The 27,762-nt window shown below is 34.5% G+C and overlaps 1 protein-coding gene across 1 annotated transcript; it reads left to right on the top strand.

Annotated features, from left to right (window-relative positions):
* Window positions 1–2,027: 2,027 nt before the first annotated feature.
* LOC136982470 (chymotrypsin-like protease CTRL-1) lies at window positions 2,028–27,219 on the top strand. Its single transcript, XM_067278959.1, has 7 exons — window positions 2,028–2,340; window positions 13,761–13,849; window positions 15,717–15,946; window positions 21,481–21,578; window positions 21,641–21,918; window positions 23,492–23,643; window positions 26,882–27,219. Exons 2-7 carry the CDS (start codon window positions 13,765–13,767, stop codon window positions 27,041–27,043), a joined length of 1,005 nt encoding a protein of 334 aa, XP_067135060.1. The 5' UTR covers window positions 2,028–2,340; window positions 13,761–13,764; the 3' UTR covers window positions 27,044–27,219.
* The last annotated feature ends 543 nt before the right edge of the window (window positions 27,220–27,762 follow it).

The raw sequence follows: 27,762 nt of genomic DNA, 5'->3' as shown, positions 1-27,762 counted from the left end.
TTTAGTTTTTTCAACGGAATACGATTTCAAAATAGCAACAGCAAAAGAAACAGAAGGAAGCCGTCATTACCCGTATAGAGTAAGGGAGAGAGGTAACCATCAGTGTTCAGCGAATAAAACCACTGAACCCTGGTAGTTGGTCGCGGATTCGCGCCTCACCAACGGACTGGCCTCTTGGAGTTTTCAGGGTTTTCTTCACGTATATAACATTTAATAGGAGCAATTTCTAATAAAATTCCTTCCCGGGAGACACTTCTCTTTAGCAGATCGCCCATCTGTTGGTTTGCCTTATTCCATTAATCCACTCCTAATCCTAAAGGAGTGAGAGGTGGCGAAAAATACACCATTGTATACGATGGAAAAAAGAGGTACAGGCATCTTCTACGTGGACTTTTTAAAGATATTAGTAACGTAAGAGTTTTGTCTTATAAATCTACCTATTAGTCATGTGAATAAATTAACTCGTAAGAGTTAGGAAATATTCTCATTCTTCAATGTCGGCGGGTGTCCTCGAACGATTGGACACGTAATTAAAGGGGAGAGAATTTGTCAAAAGTACAGTACATCATTGTACACAACAAAGAGAAAGGGTGTCAAAAGTGCTTGAAAGATTAGCCTATAAAAGACTAAAATCTTAAATTAATTTAGGAATAATATACTACGTAAGTAGGCCCTGTATGGCATATTTTAAAATATGTTATGAAGCGTTTAAGTTTTTGAAACGATTGATTGATCCAAAATTAATATTATTTTGTCGACATCGATATTTACTAAAATATCTGTTTATTGAAATTTAAGATAATGAAAAAAACTTAGAATGTATAGAGTTTTACATTTGCTGACACCGGTGAACGGGAGTTAAATATTAAATATATATGTATTTTTTATATTAAATGAATTCGTGAAAGAAACTAGTTTCAAATACGAATTTGTATTTATGGCAAGCTTTGAAACTGATGTAAACATGTCGAAAGGTTTGCGGAAGCTTTCAAAATAGTTTACAGTAACTAAATCTTGAATAAATTATGGTTTCTTTGCCTATTTTTTTCGTAAAAGTTCGGATTGGAGCGATGGGTTAAGCAATGTTACTCCATCAAGGGTAAGTGCCTCCCTGGAGGACTTTCTACAGGAAGCTGGGCTGTGAAAAATCGCAATAAACTCCAAGCAGCCTGCATATTGGCCAGGCGCGAACCGACGACACAATATTCAGTAGTTTTATCTACTGGGTTACTTATGAGCCAAACAGTTCGGGAAATCGCCAATCTTTCAGTCAACCATTCTTCTAATTCCTGCAACAGAAAAAAATTTTGCATAGTAAATTGTTTTCACTAATGCATATTTATAAATTTAAAAATGTTTCATCTGACTTTTTAAAATCAAATTAACAAAAAAATGTATAGCCTACTTCCACGTCTGCTCCCTTGTTCGACCCTCAAACGATTTGTCTCATCCAGAAGGGCCGTCTTAGCCAGGGGCATGCTACATTCGCTTCTACCTTCTAAAGTGACGTTCGACGAACGAAGTTTTTTTTTTTTTTTTTAACGCATCCACACGAGAGGAACGGAGGAAAAAATAGCGCGAACGAGACCAACCGTCGACCTCCGACGAGTGTCGACTGGGTCACCTCGTTGTAAATATTATTTTAAACGAGTCTTTGTACGGTTTTCGACCGTAGAGCAATGTAACCTTGAACGTCCGGATGTCGGTCCGTTCCATATATCGACTATGTGACAAACCGATTCGACTGCCGACGGCGAAAGTGAAATACCGGAAGGACTACATCGTTGTATCGAGGATTATTACTCTGACCCGCTGAACTAGAATTCGTGTATCTCACGCAGTTCCCGTACATTTAATACTCGGGGTCGAATCTTGTATTTTGTAAAACCTCCGGATCGTTTGTCAACCCGATCCATCGAAAGATGTTATTGTTACGCTCTATGGTATTTTACATTCTTTTTGCTTCGTTTTACAGAGCTTAAACCTTTTATAATAAAATTTAATTTAAAAAAGTTTTTAGGTGTTTGTGTAAATACATAAAATCCTTTAGGAATGAATGAAAATGAAAGTGAAGTTAACTTTCCCAACGATTTGGAAAGGAAAATTTACTCGATTAATTTCGAAAATCTTCACGGCGTCACGGTTACGTTTGTACTCTCGTCCAATCAATGACGTTTGTATCGGCGAATTCCTCCAATGAGGGAAGGAGAGAAGATGAGAATTGCCGTTCGAAGGGTCGTATAAAAAGATCTACTGACCTAGAATTACAGGAGCGTTACGGGTGGACTGGAAGAGGTAGAACCAGTCTCTACTCTAGGAGAAGGTTGTTACAAGTTGCGGGTGAGTTGCCATCCTCGCGCTTACCTGATTTTGTTCGTCTTCTATTTCCTCACCTCTTCCTTATGTCTTTCCTTAATGGCCTCTGTTACCTTATTTAAGAAAGAAAATCTCTTCGAATTGCCGATTGCGCAAACGTAACTTTCGTAAGTTTCCTTTGTAATTTAAGCGATAACAAATGTACGATTTTCTTAGTATACGAATAATTTCGCGAGTGGAAGATAGGCCTAACAGAATTAGGAAGCTGCAAGTCTCTTTGTCTTCTCACACGAATTTAAACGGGGTATTTTTGCCATTGCTGGCAATTTTCTTTAATGGTAGACAAAAAGTAATTTTATTGTAAGATAAATATACACATTTATATTGTTTATATGGTGAATGTATTTCTCGGTCTGCGTAGAACGAATATTGTGTGCATTGTGTGTGTGGGTGGACTAGCAACCTGTTTGTAGATACCCTTCAATTACGTTTGAAACTGCCTTATCAAAAGTAACTAGTTGAATAGCTCTTCCACGCGAACATTTGCGCCAAATATTTGTTTTTATTTATGTAATTTTTATCCTTTCTTTTTGAAAGAGATAAAATTAATATACGAATTACGAGTTTCATTTTTATTGCCTAATTCTAGTATTATTGTTATTGTTGCAAAGACTCCGATGTAAACCTATTCTTTATAAGGATATTTTCATTTTAATTACGGAATATAATTTCAAGCTGCGAGTGTCGAAAGTGGATTGCAGTAATGAATTAATTTATGAAGTAACGACAATTTTAAGGTGTAAAAGCTAAGACCAAACGTAACTAATTCGATTAGTTATGGCTATTTACTTGTTTCGGTTTTGTAATTCTCTACGTTAATTCTGGAGTAAGGCGGACGATCTGTCAATGGGCACCTCTCGGGAGGACTTTGTGATAAATTCGCCCTAATTTGATGTTAGACACGTGAAGAAAACCCGGAAAACTCCACTTAACCAGCCCGTTGGTCGGGCGCGAACCCGCGACTAAGTAGAAGTATCAAATTAAAACATAAATATCAACACAGAATACTACGAGTCTATAATATAACGCTTTGATTCGCAGACAAAACTGTCCTAGTCTTTTTATTTTTATACCTAGTTCGTATACACATTAGCGTTTAAGTTAAAATAATTCACATTTTTGCAAATAGTTTATAACGTTTTTAAAATATTCAAAACGACATTAGAAAATATGTCATGGATTACCGAAACGTGATCTACTTTCCGACAACTTCGTGATTTGAAAAAAACTAAATAAATAAATAACAGTAATAAAAAAAGGTGAGAGAGAAAAAGAAGAACGAAAGATTATTAAGCCGGAGGAGGTTTTCAAATGATAGGCTTACTACTGATTCTCTCGATAATGTAGTTTTCGTGCAGATTCGGCATTTGGATGCGCCACTTTAAACTTGAAATTCAACTCTTATTTAATTTATTTTCATTCTTTTACGTGTTTTCGATGGAAATTTCACACCCTAATAACACTATTTTTTGTGAAAGCTTTCGTAATTTATTTGTTTTACATGCCTGAAATAGTGGGATGAGATGGCGAGGTTGGTGTTATCTTTCGGTGACGTCCTTGCATCCTTACGAACCCGAACCATCATTTTCGTTTACGCCTAACCTAGCCTTTCTTTCGAAAACGATTTGAGGAAATACCCGAAGGCGAAACGTTTATACACCTTAAAGATAACGAAAACAAAATTCCAGTCTCTGAAATAAAATACAAGGCAATTCAATCGGTACTGAACACTTACTTTGTTCAAACCTCATTCAAAAACGCAATCACATTAACAGGTACAGATTTAGGGGATGCGCAGGGAGCAGCTGCATACGCCTTCTGAGGTTTCCGGTAAAGTCGGGTAGTAAAATGTTTTGTAAGGCATATTGTTTTCTTTCTGCAGCCCTCTAAAGATTTTCGATTCAATATTGCATTTAAATAACATATAATGTAAAACATACCTTTGCCCATTGCTTCGTCATGAAACAAAATCGTTTCGTTCGTGTTTTATGCTCATCTTTTATGCGGAGACATATTGAGTGTTGTTCAGTGACTCACTCACCCTGTACTATTTTACTCATTAATCGAATTTTAACGACCCTCTTCAATTAAAATATAGTCTTGTATACTATAGGACTACAGTAACTACATTTATTGTATCGACGTGTAATTAAGACTTGTCGTAAATTAAACGATTGAACGATTTCCATTTCGTTTGACGACGTTAAAAAGAAAGTAGGACATTTAATAACCCGTTATTCGGACGCGTAAAACTTTATAGGTAATCGGAAAAACACGTCCCGGTTAGAAGGATTAGGATTTTGACGTCATCATGGCTCACGTATTTATTCCTTATCGACGAAAATCGGAATAGATCGTCACAATTGACCGATGATTTAGGTCAATGAAAGTCATAGAAAGCGAAAGTTCGACCAATTGCCAAAATTCGGTGACGCCTCTTCGACCTTTGTTAAGCCGGTTTCCCTTATCCTTTATCATCCTATCGAAGAAAGTGATTATCGGATTCGAACAATCGCCATTCTCCTTCTGTTTCTTTTCATTCCTTTGACTTTGGTTACGATACGATTTCGTCGGCGCCGAATTAATTAGGATTTTAATTAAAAAGTAAAAAAACAGTTTCTTATATCTTAATTAAAAAACTGAGGATTATACTTTTGAAACTCGTTATTACAATGAGACGACGGTTTTGACTTCCGTTGTTCGAGATTTCGAAAAACATGAAATTGCAGTTTACTTTTTTAATTAATTTATTTTTTAAATCGTTTAATCAAAAAGGCCCTCTTAGCTCAATAGTAGGGACTTTTTATCAATCCTGTCGTGGGTTCGGCCAGACCTACAATGTGGGAAACTGGGTGGTGATGGACGGGCCCTAAGATGACGTAATTCCTATTTGTTAAATCTATTTCCAAGCCCTTTCTACCTCAAAACTCGATTTTATATTAAAGTTAAGTTCAATCTTTTATTAAAAAATAAAAAATGCATAAATTTGCAACTAATTCATGTACTTACCCTTAATTACTCTCATGTTTATCTCTATATTATATGCAAAGTATATACGTACACACGAACCTGTTACGTAGATTTTTCATTCGATATTGTAAAAAGGTGACAATACTAGAGAAAATTTATATTATTACCTCACTAAATAATTTCTTACATATATATTTAATAGATATGAATGTAGATATAGATATTTAATAGACAAATATAGGAGACAAGTTTCGAAAACCCTCACGTACGAAGTGAAAATACGGGAAAGCAGTTTTAGTGGCGATCCTCACATTAGAGTTCAGTTTTAGTGTTCGGAAGAGGGTCGTAAATGAAGTGGTATCGCACGTAAGACAGGTGTGCTACTCGGAAAAATGGAACGAATGCTGTCAAAGTGGAAGAGGTTAGTGAACTTCCACTCGATGGCCTATTTGTATGTCGTCGGGTGCCGTTTCGATGCCGAAGAGAAAACTTTAGAAATGGGTCATTCCCCCATATCCGTTTAAATAGGCGTTTACTTCCGACGACGTTCCTTTTAATACGTAAGAAGTTTAATGAATTCCGGCAATTGCGATTTAAAATTAAGCGACGAATTTCGGCGCAAACTAAGGTCGAGGATTGGTTGCGTAAAGCAATCTTTCAGCCTCCATTTTGCAAAAATGACAAAAGACGTAATTTGCGCCTTGGACTGATTAAAAAGCGTGCGTAAACAAATCGGAAGCGAACGGAAGGAAGATCCGTTTTTTCTCAAAAAGGATTTACAAAAACTGCACATGCCCGGAATACTAGCAAGCAAGCATGGCCACCAAGAGTTTGTGTAGGGCCTGCAGGTAGAGCAGGCCTCATGCAAGCTTTTTTGCCTCTTAGCGAGTCCCTTGTCCATTGTTTTGAACAAATGAAATACACAGAATGTTTCTTTATTAATAAAAATCAGTCTCTTAAAGATTTTTATTTGGTGTTAGTAAAAACAATATTAATTTTATAGGGGTAGGAACAACTACGGGCCAGGGAAAAAATTGCCCGCTTCCCGCATATTTGATTATTATAGGACGATTCCAGATTATTGAGTGCCGATTTCTGCTGTACAATAAAGCGTTTGTTACAGTTTTAACAAATGTAATTAGGTTACTTGATTATTTTCAACTTGACATTTAATGATAAAGGCGTAACGATTTATTTTACGGTACATTAACTTGTAAATTATATCCTAAATAGAAAGATATTTATGGGCTAAAAATAATTAGCTTTTTAATAATAAATTGAATAAGCCTTGGAGTATCTGTACGATTGTACGTTGCGTAGTTAAATAGGAATAACTGTCATTGTTTATTAAATTAGATAAAGCTAAGAACGTCAATTAAAAGAATATTAAGGAAGAAATGGGACCGTGAAATTACATAAAAAATAAAAATAAATTAAATTTTATAGAATTGATAGGCATGTTCTAGAATTCTTTTATGTTTGTATTCGAATTGCAAACTTTTATAACGCGCAGTTCTATTTTTTGGAGGATCGCTTCTATAATTATGATGGATTTAGTGGGTGGATAGGGAGTAGCTGCATTAGTTTCTGCGATTTTTTCCAAGTATAGCCGGATATCTCAGGTAGTAAAACATTTTTTAAGGTATATTGTTTTCGTTTTGCACCCCTTATAAAGATTTCTAGATTCGCTATTGATTATAGTGCACATTAGTTTGGATTGATGGTGTACGGCAAGGTAACCCACGGGCGATTAGCCCAGGAATTGGTTCTCGAAAGAACTTTCAATGGGAAACTGGTCCCTCTTTAGTTGTTACACACGAGAAGAAAACACGGAAAACTCCACGTGACCGGCTAGTGTTTAGTGGTTTTAACCACTCGTAAGCTACGATTCATAGTGTAAAAGCTCGAACGTTCAAACGTGAAAGTCGTGCCGATAACTTTCACTTTCGAATAATTTTTAGCAAATCAGTTATTGTTGCCAGTTTACGAAGTACAATTTTTTCAAACATTAGGATAAATTTTTCTGGGGCATATTGGTTCATACAAAGTTCGCATAATTGCATAACTGTATTAAATACGAAAAGCTTCGAAGAAGAATCTAATTAACTAATTGCAATTAATTTTAAATCATTAAGTTGCGTTTCGTAGGAATTTGAAAAACGTTTATAATCCGACATTAAAACTTTATGCTCGTTTCGTTCTCAAAAACAAAAAACGTTTTTACTTGTAATTCAACAACGTGTAGACGGGATGAACGTCACAAAAACGATTTTTTTATTTTCAGAAACACGGTGCGTTTTAGATACATCACGTCACTATTGTTTTGTTTTGTTTTGTTATTGCGATGGCATTTTTATTACTTTTTAAACAATCTTTACAAATTTATTTTTAGATTAATAATTTATACAGTAAATACGTAACTTATAATTTCTTTATGTTTAGTTTTATTTCTATTAAGATCGATTTCAGTTTATGCCATATTAATTTTGAGTAAATAACTTTACGTTACGTCATAAAACGCTTCGATTGTTTTGAATCGTAATAAGTAGTAGAATTTTTTATGTTAAATTCAAAATTGTTGAAAGAGAATTCAAATTGAAGTATTGCGTAATTTTCTTCTTTTCAGTTGGTAGAATTGGAAAAGTAACTGTTCCTAAAAAACAAATTTTAATCTCTCAAACCCAAAAATTATGTGTCAAACCCTCGTGAAACCTACGAATTACGCATGAAACTCTTGTGACACGGATGAATTACTAGTATCAAATTCTTGGAAATCGCTCACACTAAACCCTCGGAAAAATTTGGAAAATCGAAACGATTCTCAAAACTTTTTGGAGGATTTGATACGTAATTTGTATGGTGGTCTTCGTAATGCTCGGGAAATCCGAGAATGTTTTCTTCAGTACCGAAACCGAAGAAGATCGACGTCGACTTTAATCGATTTTCGGCGAAAGACTCGCGCAATAAGGAAAATAGCCGAAGGTTACCTTCGTTAAAGGAATAATTGCCTTGAACTTCTCACACGAGAAACCTATACAAAGTCAGGGACGGGTCGCGCGCGATTCCGCGTGGAGTGATTCGAGAGGAACACCGCAAAATTCCGGGAAACGACTTCCATATCGACGTCTTAATTTTTGTCCAAGGTGGAATTACGCAATGTCATCCGTTTATTTTTCGTCTTACGTCACCGCCGAAGGTTTCGTTCGCTCGGACAGAAAGAACAGACACGGACGTCTCGCTATTGTTACTTCGAATGGTGAAATTCTCCTTATTAGGAAAATATCACGAATAATCGAAAGGAATTAACAATTTTGTATAAATTAGTTTTATAACTACGAATTTCATAAAAATCGTTTTGCAATCCCAAAAAGCTCGCGTGGAGGTACCGAAATTCAGTCGGAAACCACTCCACATAGTTTTTATTAAGTTCTATATACTGGATTTCATTTAGACACGAATTTCGATAAAAATTAATCTGAAATTAATTGTCACTACGAAACTATTGCTAATACAGTCGTTAGTAATATCTTTCGATAATAATTAAAAATATATTTGGGTTCGCGAAAAGAGACAAAGAAGTGAAGAAAAAGAGAACTTCAAGATACGAATGCGATTTTTAGTATGAGTTTCGTCTTTCGAAGAGCTTGGCATTTCCTAACGAATTTTTCATCCGAAAAATTCGTTAGGAAATGCCAAGCTCTCGACTTCTGAAAGCATTATAAGATAAGTAATCAACGGCGAAATTCGATTTTCCCTTCCTCCCGGAAACTCGACCTAATTTGCGATTGACGAGCGCTGGACCTTCTCCGGCTATTAACCCAATTTCTTTCTTCTAAAAAGTAGAAAAATATGAAGGCGACCCAACTATTTCTTTGTCATTATCCCAGTTCCATCACCAAGCCCCAGGAAATATTCTGTGGTAGATCCGTCTATTCTATTTCCATTCTGTTCGTCTCTAACACAAATAATCGTTCGAACTTAAAATCGAAAATCTCATTCTCGATTTAATCAATTCTCTTCTTTTTTTAGCAGATTTGTTTTCTTAGGAAGCTTCCACCAATGAATTTTGTCTTCTTTCACGTTCTTTTTTCGGTAAATGTTACCTTGGTAGACCCGGTGTAGTTTTTCCGGAATCTCGACATGTCCCAGATAAAATACGATGTAGGTAGCGCTGTTCAAAAGTTTCTATTAATTAGTCTTGAGCGTAATTAGTAATAAGCTAAATCGGTCAATTTAGCTTATTACAACCTCAATAAACTAGTTCGTTCTTTTAGTTCATTTATTTCAGTGACCTTCAAATTGCTTGTGCATCCTAATTCACATTATAGTTCGTTCAATTTTGTTCAGATCAATACACCAGTGTCGAGATCACCTGTGAACTACGTGTATTTTGTTTGTTTCATTCGCTGTCCTTGTCACTTCCGACTATATTCATATATATAGGCCTATATATATATATATATATATATATATATATATCAGTCCTTATGTTATCGTATCTTAGTTGGTGTCCCCGTATAATGTCCGGTGATTCCCCGCATTCACTAGTGTATAGCAATTTTTATTTCAAATTTAGTTTTCCTTGCACTTTTCCCTTACAGCGCAGGCAAGAACGAAAAACGATGTACTGTACAGTTTTATATAGACCGATTTTAGCTCGAATAGATAAGTTTTCACGCGGTGTAAAGTGAATAATTATTTAGTTTATTCAACACTTGAACACAGCACACTCGCACATAACAACGAACTAGATAATATAGGTGAGGAACTAAAGTAAACTAAAGAACTAAAAAAGTGAGCAGTTCACTCCGGTCACTTGAGAGATGGATTTAGTTCGTTGACGAATACCCAAGCCTAATTAATATGCAAAATTTTGAGTTTGAGATTATTTGCTGCTAATGCGTGTTGATGAGAATTTATAAGTTTTATGAATTTTATGTTTTTTTTTTATAGAATTTACAACCGTAAATAATATTAGTTGTATTGATAGTAATTTAACCAAATAATCTCGGAAATTGATAAAAATTCACAATTTTGGAAAAAGTGCACTTTAATGAATTTTTTCACATGACGATATCTGTAAGTAACGAATCTGAATTTAAAGTTGGTGATCCAGGCAAAATAGTTGAAATTGATGAAATTAATTAGTAAAATAAATAACGGAAAAGGTTGGATTTTTAAGAAAATTCGTTGGGTTGTCAGAGGCATATGTCAGCAAGTTAATGCATGCTGTGTATGCAAAGTATATGACAGATCCGAACAAACTGTCGATTGGGTAATTCCAAAATATGTTAAAACAGGAAGCATTGTCTACACGGACGAGTGGAAAGGATTTAATCATATCGACTATTTGTTAGGAATAGATATTTCGCTTAAATGCGTGAAACATGCGGAATATTTCGTCCACCCAGATACCGGTGTGCATACACAGACAATAGACGAATATCCGTTGTTTAAAAAATAGGAAAACTTTTGCACATTCATTTTACTGAAGATTTGTCGGATTATTGCTTATATTCACTCGTGTATAAGATGATGTTCAAATGAAAACAGTTAGAACCCGGAGAACGTTTTGAACTACAGTAGAGCGTCGTTTATCCGAAAGCCGATCAACCGAAACGTCAGTTAACCGAAAGCTTTCCAGTCGGACCGTGTCCTGATGAATCGAACGTTTTTGATACTAGGTTAACTTCTAAAGTATAATTTTTTTTTTTTTGCTTTTATATTTTTAAATATATTTATTTTGTTTGTACAGAATATAAAAAAAAATAATTTTTAACGATACAATAGCCACGATTATTATAAAAATTTTCGTTAGGCTTAAAATCGACGAAAATTCAACGCGAAGCGACACGCACGGAGAAAAATTTCAACATGGGATAATATACTGCAACTTGAACACAAACTATATGGTGTATTTTCTCGGACACATGGAAAGTTTGCCATGTGTCCGAGAAAATACACCATATAGTTTGTGTTCAAGTTGCAGAATAAGCACCGGCACGGTTTCATAAATACTACAATGGGATAATATATTTTTTCGTACATAATCGGTTTTCCGAAAAATAAGTTATCCGAACAACCCCAGTTCCCAATTGATTCGGATAAACGACGCTCTACTGTATTTGCTACGCATTTGAGTCGGATTTATCCCGGGCCTGGCTACACACCTGTTTGGAAGGAGCCATAAACTGTGCCAAATGCCTCAAAAACCATCACTAAGAATACAGGTAATAGGAAAAATACGAATTTGCAATCATCAAAAAAGTGCAGTTAAAATAGTATTTGAAAAGAAAAGATGAATTTTCTACAACTTGTGAAGAAACATGTTCAATATGTAAAAAGAAGAAGAAAAGGAACTGAAAGTATGTAAAAAATGAGTTTAATCTTATTGTTTTTGACAGAGTTTATTCTAATAATTGCACTATAATGTATTTATTAAATAGTTTTAGTATATTTCGCCAGTCGCCATCTTGTTTGTGGACTTCGCGACCGGAAGTGCGGCCATTGGGTCTACTATAGTAAAAATTTACCCTTTTTTCTTTTGTCATCCGACGCACCCCAATCGTTCATCACGATGTGACTCTTTTTTGAAAGTAGAAATTAAATATTTCACCTACATATTTTAATTCATAGACAAAATGAATATAAATAATAAATACAGTAAAGATAATATCGCCGATGCAGAACTGTTATAAATTACAAACAGTGCGGAGAGATTTACCAGGGGAAGCGAAATGCTCCTCCTGTTCTTCCTTCTTCTTTGTCGATCTCCTCCTGAAAGACCTCCTGTCTTTTCCCATCCTTTGTCGTTCGTCCTTTGTTGTACGAATATCGAAGGCAGTCGCGGGTGCGGGTTTGGCATTTTATATATTAATCTTATTGGTAAAATAAGATAAATAACAAGGTGCAACGGTATCTCTCTGTCTTCGTGTTTGTTCGTTCTGTAACTCTATCTGCTTGGCATGCGTGGAAACTCTAGGAACTTCGCTATTTATCCTTTCATATACGTTTATTAATGTCAACTGATGTGAAAAGATTTTACTGTAATGAATAATATTTTAGTTCAACATTTGTGAATATACAGAGCAAAATTTTATTATACAGTATCGAGTAACTTTCACTTGAGAGAAATGTGTACAAACCAGATTATTCATCGTAATGATCAGCGTACGGTAGTTCTTTGTGTTACAAATATCAGAAACTAGAGAAATACGGTTTGCTGATTTAAGAGGCAGTGGTAGCTTTTGCTACCTTTATTTTAACTCTATGAACGTAATATTTTAACCCCGTACACAACCACACACAATAACTATCAATCAGATTATCTTCGTATTTGTAAAAGAAGTTTGCAAAGTGTTTGAAATCGCAGATTATCAACTTTCTTCTGTTAACGTTGTTTCTCTTCAATTTTGTTCTTTTCCTTAGAATTTGAACAAACAAGCTCCTACTCACACTTCTGTTTTGGTTTCGACGATAGCCATGTGGGAATATGGAGGAACAGCTGGAGAGAGAGATTAAGAATATCCCATGGCCGGTCGTGGTGCCACTCATGCTCCGTCTTTCCAGCAGGATAACGCTTTGCCTCCCCCTCCACAGACACAGCACGCAATTCTCAAGAACATTTTCATGAAGTTGAAACTCTTCCTTGTCAAGTCGATTATCAGACCTCTTTCCCAACTGGGAATACTAAGACAGATTGAACGTCAACTACAGTTTTTCCAGAACATTGCTGATCTTGAGGACTGGCTACAGACCGAATGAAAAATCTTATGTAAGACAGAATAAGAAGTTTGTTCGATGTCTCAGCATGCATCACTGTTAAAAACAATCATCGAGTATACTAAGTTGCATCATTTGTGATGCTACTGATAATATCGCAAATGTATTTTAGTGGGAGCAAAATTTTTGAGAGCAATTGATGTGAGAAATTTGTGGTTACTTCTGCCGAAACCTCATAGATATTAGCGAAGTTGCAGCAGAATTTTTCATCTCTAAAACATGAACGTCGAGCGCTGCTTACAAGATAGCGGCGCTCGACGTTTGACCTTCACGTTTTAGAGATGAAAACTTCGGCCGCAACTTCGCTATAGTCTGGTTTAGAAAGCTTTTCACGTGTTTTAAAGTGATGAAAGTAAGTGATGACGTATCGTTTGGAAAGTCTGAAAATAACCGATAAAATAACGCGCATGAAATTGGGCCCTTCGTACTCCGAGTAAATTGGAGCGTAGCTAAACACAAATATGAATAGAAAGTTTGTATAGATTTTATAAATAAAACAGTATTTACCTTTACTGTACTCGAATAATAACAGTAATTGAGACCATAGAAGAAGTGACAACCTTTCTACAGACAATCACTCATTCCCAATTTTTGAATCAAATTTTTATTTTGTTTTTATGTATATTTTTCAGAGTAATGTTCAAACTGGATCGGCGGAAGACGTTGCTTCTGATGTTTGCAGTTTCTGTGGTTAGGGCGCAACAGAGCAACGATGCACAAGGTAAAAACTTCTTTCGTTTTATTTTAAACAAAAATTCTATAAAATTTTGATAAATAAAAATAATTCAAATTTTTACACACATAATTAGCTACTATAAACAGAATAGAAAATTAAATTAAACCAATTCAATAGAGAATAACTAGATCACCAGTAATCGAGTGGCTATCATCATTGAACACTTGTGGCTTGGCGCTCAATGAATGGAGTTTTTCGGGTGTACTTCATCTAAATCCGTGTCAATTTAGGATAAAATGTTTTCCCGGAAGACCATTTGATTGGTTTGATCAGATGCGGCAATGCAACACATGGGCAATCTGCCGCCGCGGATGGCTGAAGGGGGACTTTGTATGTGGAAACTGGCTGCGATTTATGTGTTAGACACGCGAAGAAAACGCAGAAAACATCACGTGGTCAGCACGTTTGTCAGGTGCAAACTTGCGACCAATTATCAGTGTTTAGTAGTCGTATCTACTTGGCCATTGGTGGGTCAAACTGAAACTTGGAGTCGACCGATAAGAGGGAATTAATATTTACGCCATATTTTATTCAAACAACGAACGAACATTATGAAATTGTATAACTAATCATTCTATAGTTAATAATTCTGGTAAAAATAAATAATACTACATAATCATTACAGTAAAAGAATGTGTAGTGTTAATATTATTTTTAATTGATTTGATATTATTTAAAAACCAATAATATCAACTATTATCTTTATGGTAACTTGTTATATTAAAAATCTGAATATCTTCAAGAGAACCAAAATTCGATATAAAATAATTATACAACCGGTTACTGTCTACTTCATTTGTATATTAATAATTGTTTTAGATTTATTATAATTATAGCAAAAATTAAATTAATTTAATTAACAAACTAAGATCAATTAAGTTTTAATTTAGGCTGCATACACTACTGCATTTGTAAATCATGTGTTTATTAGTACTTTTATACATCGTTTTTCCCATTCGTTTCGGTTTAGCTGTTTACATTATATTATAAGGATTAAGGACACTTAAGGATACTCAGTTTCTTAAATGCTGTACCCGAACACCGAGTGATTGTAATTAATGTATCCCTATTCAATGCTATCTAGAGAGACATTTAGCAGTTCAAATGCAAACGAATTTGGTATGGTAGCATTACGGGACATGCAGAAAACATTTCGTAAAAAATATTAGTACCGAAACATACCAGTATGGCACTTTTGACACTGAAAGCGATAAACATTGTATAGCGCGAATGTTTTGTACAAATAAAAAGACTATAGTTTGAAAGCGGATACTGTTCAATGCGGTCTTCACTCTTAAGGCTACGAGCAGTATTCAAGTACGAGTAATTGATTCTCTGTAATGTTTATCGCATGCAATATGACACTGTCTCACGAGACTGCCAAATTTTCTGTATGATCGCGATAAAACATACTTAATGTGTTCCCCACAATCGAAAAGCACGTGAATTCAAAGTGCCAAATGTCGTAGCTATGAGTTTTGGTAGAAATTATGTATTTCTATTAACAGTATTATAAAGAATTAGTAACTAGTAGCGTAACCAGGAAGGATTCCGGGGAGCCAAGTAAAATATGTAAGAGTTTACTCTTCATTTACAGCGCTAGTGGCTACAAGTATACTGGTACTGGAATGAATGTAAGTTTTGGATGTTCTAATTCGGGTTTCGTAATATCGTACTAGTGACGTTACTGTAAGTAACCGATTGATAAAGGAGGATCGTAACATTCTGATTATTTAATAGATATTTAATTTATTTTACACTAATATTTTTCTAGATTTATTTATGATTCATTTTGAAAGATGTAATAAACTCATTTTAACTTTCTACTAACGATTAAATTTTTTTTTTTCAGAGGGTCATTCGGGTCATCAGTGCGACTGCATGGAGTATTGGGAGTGCATAAGCGCCGGAGGAAAACCTTATTCTTACTGTGTTTATTCTAATAAAGTTTGTTGCTTTATCGATCAAAATGCCAAAACAGTGGGAATCCTTCCTAGAAGAGGGAAATCAACTTCCTGCGGACAGAAGGGAGTGGACAATAGAAAAGACGGTTTTTCAGAACCGGGAGAGTGGGCTTGGCACGTAAGACTATTGCTTTTTAATTACACTCTTCGTTTTTAGTTCATTTACAAAATTTATATTGATTTTTCATTATAAATGATTTAATTTAATTAAGCAAATAATTTGCAATTACTCATCCTTTAATACGTAGTTTATTTTAAAGCTCTTTCCTTCGTGGACACTATATGATTTTGCTAGCCGATCGTGGTTTGTTGCCCGACAATGTTGTTGCGAAAGCGAACACCAGGCAACATTTTCCGACAGCAACTAGTCACGTGATGCAGCATTTCCGAACAAAATGGAAATGGCTGCTTCCATCAACAGACGTCTCATCATCCGAGACATTCGCTGATTTGTTGTTGATAACAAGAAGATCCAAACCTTCGGAAAACCAATGCTGGCGAAGTTTTTTGTCGGGTAACAGGTTTTGTGACGTGAAAATCGGCCAATAGACCACGTTAGACAGCAAAATCGTGTAGTGTTCGTCCCGTTTAAGTGAGAGTCATTAGAATTTAAAATAGTTTTCATGTAGATCTACAGACACCGTGAGGAGGGCACTCAAAAGGAATATGATGGTACCAAGTATGAGCAACTCATTTTCACAAATAAGAATATTCGAGATAAAACAGGATACAATCTAATACTGTATAATTATTTCATTCTAATTGAATTTTTTCATTTTCCGTTATTCCATTTTATTTCCGTTTGTCCTACCATCCTGAATTCTCAGTGGTGTGTCCATGATTTTCTGAAATGGGTGCTGTTCGAGGCAAAGCAGGGAGGTACCAAGGAATGTGCCCTCGTCGTTTTTTTGGAGAATGCCTTCTTACATTAATTTTTATTTTAAAGCAACAAAATGATTGCTTTTGGTATCAAGGTTGCTCTGCAGCACTGCAAACACCCAGGTGAATACACCTCTGTGAATTTAAAATATAAACTTTTAGATCTTCCCGCTCAGCAACGTAATTTTAAATGCACCCAATTTTGTCAATTAAATAATCTTATAATAGCATAGAGCTGAAGATGTACAGTACAAACAGAACAATAACTTTGAAAGAGATAACTAAATTAATTTAAAATCACTGAAGCAAAAAGTGGAATAAGAAAATTTTAAATATGCCTGTACTGTACATTGAACAATGAGAAGGAAGAAGAAATAAACCCATCAATTTTTAAGATGGGTCAGATCATCGGAAGCAATTTATTGTTTTGTATGTGAGTTGGAAAATTACTATAAATTTAAAGAATTTTTAAAGAAACATTTGAATTTTAACATAGTTGCAGCATAGTTCACAAAGCGATTTGTGTATAGCTAGGAATGTACTGTACAGACATGACTATTACTAAATGTACAAGATGATCGTAATTAAAGAATATGTTTCGAGCTTTATATAGGAAAAACTATAGAACAAATCTAAACCAAGTTTTGTTTACGTACTGTCCCGAGTATGCAGTTTCGAGTTTCGATAAAAAATTTTATTTAAAATTTAGCCGCTAGGACGAAATTTTGCGCTGCTGTCTCCTTCATATACACATTACGTACGTTTTCTAACAATTATCGGAAGTTAAGAAACAAAGAGCAATAATTTTATTTCAATTATAGACATGATTATAGATGTGAATGTAGAATTGATTTTATTTAAAAACCTTTTTATATTTTTAATTATTATAAAATGGCAAAAAGTTTAATTTTGAGGGTAGGAATGGGTTTTAAAAAAAATTGTAAATGCTAACAACGAGTAAAACCGTCATTAAGTCAGACCCTATTCGAGATATGTTACGACCGCCTTTATCTCCTCTCCCCTAGACCTTTAACCGTTCAAAATTTAATAGCATCGATTCTCCTAATACACAAACCTCCCTGCAAAATTTCAGAAATTTTTAACAAAAGCACAGGATTTATTAAACTTTAATGAATGTAAACGAAATTGTGCTTTCCCCCGTACACACACCAACATTCATACAGAAAAAACCGGATTTTTTTTTTCATTTCTCGACGTTTCAAGGTTCCCTGAGTCCAAAAATGTAAAAATCTGGAGGTCATTTTTTGACTGATCGCCATACTTTTCCTCCGTTATATATAACAGAGTGAGGAAAGTAATGTTTGTAAACAGTAATGCAACCAATTAGTTTGTTTAGCATCTATATTATAAATTTATACGAACTGTTTAATAGGCTGTATGCAATAGACAGAAGGAAAACGTATGTTACTTTATAAAAGCATGAAATAATGAAAATAAACGAGGTAGTGAATCTTCTGTAATGAACTGTTTAAAATAAGCTGACGTGATTTTAGTTCAACTTCAGGGATAAAAAGTGCTAAACTATACGAAAAAAGAAACGAAAACGAACGTCACTTTTACCAGTGTAACTCTCGAAGTTTTCACACTCTTTCGAATAAATTCGAAATAAAGCGATTATTTGATTTTGTTATGTCGATGGACACCAAAGAACGAAATTACTTAATATCTAATCATTAATAATAGCAAATTCATAGTTCTATTTATTAAGGCTTTTGTTTCATTGGATACCAAAGAACATTATTCATTGTAGAGAGGATTCGGATATCAGACCAAGGCTATATTTAAATGTAAAGAAAAAGTCCAGCAATGAATAATGTAACCTTCCCGACAAAAACATTTAAAATTGCGTGTAGCGCCATCTGTTATAATACTTTATTTTACAATTTTTTTAATATAATTAATTATTATAAAATGGCAAAATGCTTAATTTTGAAGTTATAGATGCGTTTTCTATTTAGAAAAACTGTATATGATAACTAATGAAATCTTCATCAAGTCCGACCTTTTAACCACCAAAATTTAATATCAATCTTCCGAATACACAAACCTCCCTGCAAAATTTCAGAAAATTTCGACAAAATGCACAGGAATTATTAAGCTTCAAAATAGGTGAATAAAATTTTGCCTTCCCCACACACACTAACATCCATACGTACAGAAAAACCCCCGAAGTTTTTTGCATTTCTCGACGTTTCAGGGTATCCTGAGTGGACAGACTAAAAACATTTTCACTCAGCCAATCATTTAATCTGTTATTTACGAAAAAACAAGTCTTTCTTATTACCTAGTAGTGCAATAATTACCATTAACTACTTCATTAATGTTAATAACGTCATAAAATCCGTTTCCGTTTTAGACATGTTTTAGTGTTCAATTATACGAGCGCTAAGGTGGCTTTTCTTTCTCGCTCGACTTATTATACCATCAATAAAAAAGAGAACAAGCTTTAGAAAAACTTTTTATTTCTTTGAGTATGCATTTCGGACAATTATGTCCCTTTTCAACTCTTCTGTTACAACTAAATAGGGACAATTACATACAGGTTAGCATAATGTATACAAGTTAGCATAAATTTATTGTAATGTTACAAAATTGTAAAAGATCATTAGAAAACTTACATGGATTATGAGAAATGCAGGAGTTGTGACATTAGATAAAATAGGGATGGCGATTATTGATTAACAAGTATAAGCAAAAATAAAGTTTTAGTGTATTATTTTACAAGGAAAGTTTTCATGCAAATAAATCGGATGATCGAACACCTCATGTAAACGGGGATCTAGGGAAAAATACGTATTGGGACCATGTAACAAATGAAATTCTTATATGAGGTAAAAGAAAAATCGTTCCGAGGAAACAGGAGCCCGGAGTAATCTTACAAGGGACCTTACGGTCTCGGAAATTCAGTTCGGGACGAGACTTCGCAGGTTAGTAGTATACCTCAAGGGTGTCCACCCAGAAAAATTTTAAAGCGCACTAGCCAGAAGATTCCGAAAAAAAAGGCTCTAAAGTTTTAAGTGCAGCTCATATACTGATCAATTTTACAGCATGGCAACGTAGCGAAATGGCTGAGTCTGTAGAGAGGTTTCTTGCCACGCTGGTGAGCTGGGTTCAATCCTACTGCTGCCTATTTTTTTTTCTTTTTTTAAAATTGTTTTAAAAATTATACCTTTTAAAATAAAGTTAATAACCTAAAAATATTATTAATTACATCATAAATAATTCTACTTTATTTATGAAATGACTGTTACAGCTAATTAAAATGTGAATTAAAGATAATATTTTATTTTTAAAAAGTTACATAATTTCAAATGCATTTTTAATGGAGGTAAATTAAAACTTTAATTACCACTATAACAAATTTTCGGGTAGGGTTTTATTTATATAAAAATTTGTCAATTTTTTATTTTACATACAATCACCAGAATGATAGTTCTTGTTTTCGATGTTTTTATGATAATTATCATTCTGGTGATTGTATGTAAAATAAAAAATTGACAAATTTTTATATAAATAAAACCCTACCCGAAAATTTGTTATAGTGGTAATTAAAGTTTTAATTTACCTCCATTAAAAATGCATTTGAAATTATGTAACTTTTTAAAAATAAAATATTATCTTTAATTCACATTTTAATTAGCTGTAACAGTCATTTCATAAATAAAGTAGAATTATTTATGATGTAATTAATAATATTTTTAGGTTATTAACTTTATTTTAAAAGGTATAATTTTTAAAACAATTTTAAAAAAAGAAAAAAAAATAGGCAGCAGTAGGATTGAACCCAGCTCACCAGCGTGGCAAGAAACCTCTCTACAGACTCAGCCATTTCGCTACGTTGCCATGCTGTAAAATTGATCAGTATATGAGCTGCACTTAAAACTTTAGAGCCTTTTTTTTCGGAATCTTCTGGCTAGTGCGCTTTAAAATTTTTCTGGGTGGACACCCTTGAGGTATACTACTAACCTGCGAAGTCTCGTCCCGAACTGAATTTCCGAGACCGTAAGGTCCCTTGTTAAATAATGGTAGGATTCAAAATATTTTCTAGTGGTGCCATCTTTTGTCGACTTTTTAATTCACTTTATTAAAACTATATATCAACTCTCTAAACTTTTTTGTATAAGTTGTAAGGTTGCTATGTCTAAACTTCATGTGTTTTGCACCTGTTCTTGTAATAGAACTCAAGAGTTGCGGAAAAGATATAATATTGAGATTTTGTCTTTAAAAAATAGTGAAGACTTTATGTATTCTTTTTTTCATAAAGCTAAAAAGACTACTATATATAATCTATATAACTATGCTCAAAAATTTTTTATCGTTAATCAATTTAATATATTGATTCTGTAATTGAGTTAATATTATTAATTAACTATGAGATTGTATAGACTGTAATTGTATTGCTTAAGAGATCATGTGATGTTATGTACCACATTATCCCACCTTTTTGTAACAGGCAAAAGCCTAATATAAATAAAGGTTATGATTGATTGATTGATTGAATTCACTTTATTATATTTATGCCCGACTCAAATTTACGGGAAAACGTTTCTCATAAAAAATTAATTGATAAGATCAATATAAAAAAAACTAATTACATTTTATAGTTTATTATAATTAATTCGATTCTGACGATGATAATTTGCGTTTACGTAAGATGAGTGTCCATATATATGCATTTTGAATATTAAAATACGAAACATCTGTGGGATTTTTTAACATTCGGGACTAAAACGTAAATTTATTTATTTTCAGGCAGCAATTCTGGAGAAACCTCGCGATCTGTATGTATGCGGAGCGTCTTTAGTAGACGAATATTGGGTGATGACCGCGGCCCATTGCGTCGATGATTTGTAAGTATTTGGTGTCTTATACGTAATAAAACGTCGATTACTAACGACATTTGGTTTTGTAGTGTCGATAGCAAATCGCTAAAGGTGCGCCTGGGAGAATATGACGTTCTAAGATCGAGCGAGCCTCAGAAGCACGAGGAATTTCAAGTGTCCAGAGTAATAATACATCCGGGTTTTGTTAACACTACACTGTTACACGACATAGCGTTACTGAGACTGTCCACTCCGGCAAAACGTCGCTCTCATATCAACACGGTTTGCATGCCTGGTAACGAGCTGTCGGAGAAAGTCTTAACAGCCTCTAAATGTATAGTCACGGGATGGGGAAAGAGAAGCGAAAGTAAGTAGAAACTCAAATTTAAATTCGTTCGTATATATTATGATATTTAATTTGATTTCGAACGATCGATCGGGATTTAAAAGATCATAAACTGTAATGAGATATTGGGATGGTTTGATGGAATAAGCAAAGCAACACACGGAGATCTGCAAAGGGGAGTGCCTCTCGGGAAGATTTTCTGGTTAAAGTTTAAACCATTTCTAGAGGAATCTCGACATCTGTTTTAAAGCATCAGCGCACTCGAAATCCGGTATGGAATCCGTGCGGACGACGCCAAGAATATTTGCCGAGATATGTCGAGGTGTCTTCACCACTCGGCTTCCTCCATGTGAACCTGGCTGAACTCGCGAAGACATGGAAAAAGTTTTTCTTAGTATTCGTAGGGTGGAAACAGTCAGAAATGAAAAAAATATTTAATACTTTTGCACATATTTGGTAAATTCTATAGTATAAATAAACAAAATCATGAGCGTTTCTAAGTGAAAAACAGTTAAATAAGCAGACTAATGGCACAGTCAGTTTATCGGAATATGAAAGGACATTTTTATGTTCTTTGTAAGTTTAAATAGGATCTTAAAAGCTTCTAATAGGACCTTCTATATTATAGGGAGCCAATTTTCAATTGAAATTCCTCCCGGTAGGCGCATCCCCATGGCAGATCGCTCATGTTTCATGAATCCTTTATGGTCCCATAAGTTTGTTTCTACAGTATCTCGTTATGAATTATAAATAGTTTGTAAAGTAGAATTAAATTGTTCTAAATCGAGGATTAGATTTTAGCCCGTGCAACAAATGAGTTTTTACTTCACTTTGTTACTAAACACGTGAGAGTTTCGCGGTAATTTATCGACTCTCTTTTAAGATTGGCAGATGTTGGAAGTCACGATATCTTGAATGATTGTCGGATTTACTGATATTCTTATAACAGTTAACCGCCTACTTTCATATATTTTAAATGCATCAAATTGTATATTAATGAGAACTTGTATTACGTGTCGCAATTTCGTATAATTTTTGTTGAGAAGCACCTGTTAATTTTAATAATGTTTTCAGCAGATTTCACAAGTTGAAACGAAACGTGATAATAAAAATTACATTAAATACAGCCAAACCTCTAATAACGACCACCGATAAATAGCGGCCATTTCTTTCAACAACATTTTTTTTTTTTTCTTTTAATAAAAATGCATACAAAATAACCTCCGAGAAACGACCCTTTCGTGTTTTTATCAGTGGCCGTTGTTCAGAAATTTGGCCGTATTCAATACCTAAATAGGAGCCAGTTTCCTTTAGAAAGACCTCAGGGAGGCACAATCCTCAGAAGGTGGCCCATATCAAGTGTCTAACACCTAAATAGGAGACAATTTCCTATATCTTTATACAGGAAATTGTCTCCTATTTAGGTGTTAGACACGTGACACATTTCAGAAAGCACTCCCTCCTTGTCAAATCGGCTACGAGTTGGGTTACCTTATCCCATTAAACCAATTAACACTAAAAATATTTCTCCTGTTTTTAATTTTATTTTATTTACAATTTAAAATATCGATCTTTATATTAAAAATTTTGACAGGAGGTAATCACTCGGTTGTTCTGAAAGAAATTATTGTCCCTGTTTGGAAAAATAACGATTGCGAGAGATCCATGAAACTGCAATTTGGTCCCAATTATCAGCTACCTACTTCTGTCGTGTGTGCAGGAACGACGGGCAGAGATGCGTGTGACGTAAGTATACTTTTACTATCAGGATTTACTGCATAACAGTTAATTTTAATATTTTCCTATTATGTTATAGAAGAGTTGAACGCTGTAGTGGTGGGGTTGGTTTCCTTTAACTTTATATACCTTGAAAAGGAAATTTGGGAAATAAATAGCATTTATTTATTATTCATTAAAACGACTGAAAGTTTATGTTACATGCCAGACAAACAGTAAACTTGCGGATATTTTTGATTTCGAAAGATTTCTCACCTACTTCAACTAAAATTATACTGTTATAAATATATTAATAACTAGCTGTTACCCGCGACTTCGCCCGCGCGAATTTTGCAGGCAAATACCATTTATATTCAGTATTTCAACAACCATAGTAATTGTTATATAACACCTACCGCTGAGAATGATGAGAATTGCCGAGAATCGAAGTGTTTTCAACTGATTAATTTTCTGGAACGTTTACAATCGTTCTATAATCGAACTAATATGCAATAACAAATTCGAATTTAAAACGGTTCGAACATTTGGTTAAAAAATCGAAATATATAAAAATATTTATAACAATGTCTGAATTGTTATCAATTTAATACACCTAAGTACTGAATAAATACAAAACACAATGAAAACTAAACGTAGTTAAAAACAAAAAATCGCATCTAAAATAGTACAGTAGAAGCCGTTCTTCAGCAGTGGCGTAGCGTAGTGGGAGGGCAGGGGCGGCCCGCCCCGGGCGGCACTTTTAGGGGGCGGCAAAATTTCACAATAAATAATACAGTAGAGCATCGATTATCCGATTTAATTGGGGACTGGGGTTGGTCGGATAACTGAAAAGTTGGATAACCGAAAAGTATGGAAAAATACATTATTAGTATAGTGTATTAGGCCTGGTTTAAATACTAGCCTCCCTTTCATGGCCGAGCCAGTGCTGCCAGCTAAAACATGCAAAAATTTAACAAAAATATTATTAAAGTAGCCCAGACATAACCAAATATTGTAGCGCCATATCACTAGCGGACATTTGAATTTGCCGACTAGAACGCGGTCGGTTAACCGATCAGTCGGTTAATCGGGGTCGGATAATCGATGCTCTACTGTAATATCTTGTAAAAATTTGAACTATTTCATTTCCTATTTTTGTCGCACCTGCGATTCGGACCGATTGAAATGAGCACGGAATTTTTCATTACTTATACCTAAATAAGGGGTGGCGAAATTTTCCTCCGCCCGGGCGGCTGACACCCACGCTACGCCACTGTTCTTCAGGTTAAGTCTTAATGCTCTCCTCTCCCCCGCGGGGGAATTTCGAAAAATCCCTTCTTAGTGTGCGCTTTTATGACGTACACTAACTGTGTACCAAATTTCACCCCTAGGTTCAGCGGTTTGCTCTGGGCGATGATGAATCAATCAGTCAGTCAGGAGAAGTAATTTTATATATTTAGATAACGATATTCTATTCCGACTCCACCAGTGATCAAGCGGATAAAACCAGTGAACACAGTTGATCATGGGTTCGCACCCTACCATCGGGCTGGCAACATATTTTCCGGGTTTTCTTCACTTGTCTAACCCCTAAATAGAAGCCAGTTTCGTGTAGAAAGTCCACAGTTACCTTATCCCAATTTAGCAATCTAATCAATGCTATTCACATTTTCTGAAAGTAATCATCATACCAGAGGCCTAGTGCGAAATACATATTGGACGCCCACAGCAAATTCAATTACTGTATATTAAAGTACAGGAAGTACACGGAAAAAACATTGCGTAGGGGAGCCATTATTTCTAAGGGCCCAGGGCAATTTGTTTCTTTTGGTCATGGGTTCGCACCTTACCAACATCATCATCATCAGTCCCTGGTAATCGTCATTATGAATGAACACGATTACACCCGTTAGAAATTATTTTATAAATTAGAAAATTCAAATAATTTGGTGTACATAAATAAATTATATTTTTCTACTGTATTTATAAAATGCTTGTTATAAATATTTTAACGAAAAGTTGTATGCTTAAGCGGGAAGTGAAAGCAACGAGTGTCACGGGACCGGATCAGAAAAGCCAGCTCTCCTGCGGATTACACATAAGAATATTAACAATTTGAAATATCAAATGCTTTTAAAAAGTATTTAACATTTAAAAGACCGTTTTTCGAAAAAGTGATATTGTTTTTAGGATCATTATTTAGGAAAAATATTTAAAAATAAAAAATCGAGTGATGTAAACATGTAACCGGATTATTTAGTTTACGCGGAAGAAACATTACATCTTTATTTATTTATTTATCTTACTACAAGTAATAAATACATAGAATCAAAAACATTTTAAATCTGTTTTCCTACCTATTATTCAATATTTTAGTTAAAAATAAAATATCTTTAATTGTTTGTTTTATTAGTTTAAAATAATATTAAAAGAAGAGAAATTGCTAAAATGCGGTTTATTTTATTCTGTAAAAGATTGATTAACAATGAGTAAAAATTGTTAAAAATGTTATAAAATTATTTTGTTTAGAAGGTATCTACTGAAAAATTTTGAACTAGGTTTATCGTATAAATGACAGTAAATCTATCGTAGATAATTATATTTTCCTTATGTTAATAAAATTGCATAAATGGATTGATTAGACAAAGCAACGCAACACATGGGCGACTTTTCAAGGGCACCTCTTGGCAGATCGCTCGTGCTAAGGGGCATTCCCGAGAAGACTTTCTGTGGGAAACTAATCCCTATTTAGGTATTAGACAAATGAAAACACCTTTAACTCCACGTGGCCAGCCAGTTGTTCTGTGACCAGTGTTGTTTTATCCTCTCAGCAATTGGTGAGTATCGCATTGGCAAATCTTCCCTGTGTTGTCTTAGTTCATCAATCCACTACATTACACTGTCTTTGTGTACTTACTAATGTAGAAAGGACGTGGATTAGACAATATGAAATATGGATGATGTTGCACTATCGAGCGCGGTTAAATACTGTCTTGATCTTCATGCAAATAAATTACTATCACTGCATGTCACACGCTTCAGTAACACTGTTTGTCGATGGTAATCTTTTCTCTATTTAAGGGTACTATTTTTTTCTTCTCCATCACGGAAGATAATCGACGATGCGTACGCCTGCATTTTCATTCAAAACAGAAGTTTTTGGTTCATAAAGCGAACCAATGCTCGTTAACTTTTAATTTTAATTAGTATTAACGAGTTATAGTTTTTATTAATATTGCCATAAATAACTTAATCATTTTATCCCTAGGGTGACGGAGGAGGTCCTTTAGTGTGCGAGAAAAATAACCATTGGTATCAAATTGGGATAGTGTCCTTCGGAATTGGGTGCGGAAGACCGAACGTTCCCGGAGTATATACCAGAGTTCATAGTTATAAACAGTGGATTCACGACGTAGTGTTGAATTCCTGATGACTCGTCGAATAATAAGAAATTTTCAGAATTTTAAAATTAAGAAACACAAATTGCGAAATCTAGAAAAGACTGATATATCGGTGCTCTGTTGGAGCGGATAATGAAATAAGTGTAAATAAAAATTCGTTTAAAGTATTTAAATAAACTGAATAGAGATTTTTAACTTTCAAAAATTATAAATCATTAATCTATGCGGCCCATCAGTAACCCAGTGAATAAAACCATCAAACAATAGTAATCGATCGCGGGTTAGTTACTCGATCAACGCGGAGTTTCTCGGTTTTCCTTACGTATCTAACATGTAAATAGGGTATGATCGAAAGATCGAATGGTTAAGGTGCCAGCCTACCCCTAATGGTGACCGGGATCGAACTCCCAGGAATTTTTCGGAGGGTGCTCCGTCCGAACATGTCAGGCACCGATCCTCACTACCTGGCCAGCTCATTGTGGGCTTGGACTAACCCATAATGTGCTTGCTAAAAAGCCCTTATCACTCTCCGGTCGAAAGCAATCAAATTAATAAATAAGTAAAATACGTGGGAAAGAGAAATTCTTTCGTTTATGCCTACTCTCCTTTTTTACGCGCGATTATTCGCGGAAAAATTCCTGAAATTTTGGAAAGTTTAGTTTTAATAAATTTTACTTTTAATAATACAAGAACGAAGTTAAATTGATTGCAGATATTAATCAAATTAGAAATCAAAACTATTTTGATC

This window comes from Centruroides vittatus, unplaced genomic scaffold (assembly GCF_030686945.1).
Source record: "Centruroides vittatus isolate TY-2023 unplaced genomic scaffold, ASM3068694v2 contig_846, whole genome shotgun sequence".
NCBI classification, from domain to species: Eukaryota; Metazoa; Arthropoda; class Arachnida; order Scorpiones; family Buthidae; genus Centruroides; species Centruroides vittatus.
Note: the sequence above shows the minus strand (reverse complement) of the source record. Positions and strands in the feature narration are given on the sequence as shown.

Excerpts from the sequence above, each read along its gene's own strand:
- LOC136982470 (XM_067278959.1), top strand. The coding sequence starts at position 13,765 with ATGTTCAAACTGGATCGGCGGAAGACGTTGCTTCTGATGTTTGCAGTT. Across the intron at positions 13,850-15,716 it reads ACAGAGCAACGATGCACAAG|AGGGTCATTCGGGTCATCAG; the intron begins GTAAAAACTTCT and ends TTTTTTTTTCAG. Across the intron at positions 21,919-23,491 it reads ATGGGGAAAGAGAAGCGAAA|GAGGTAATCACTCGGTTGTT; the intron begins GTAAGTAGAAAC and ends AAATTTTGACAG.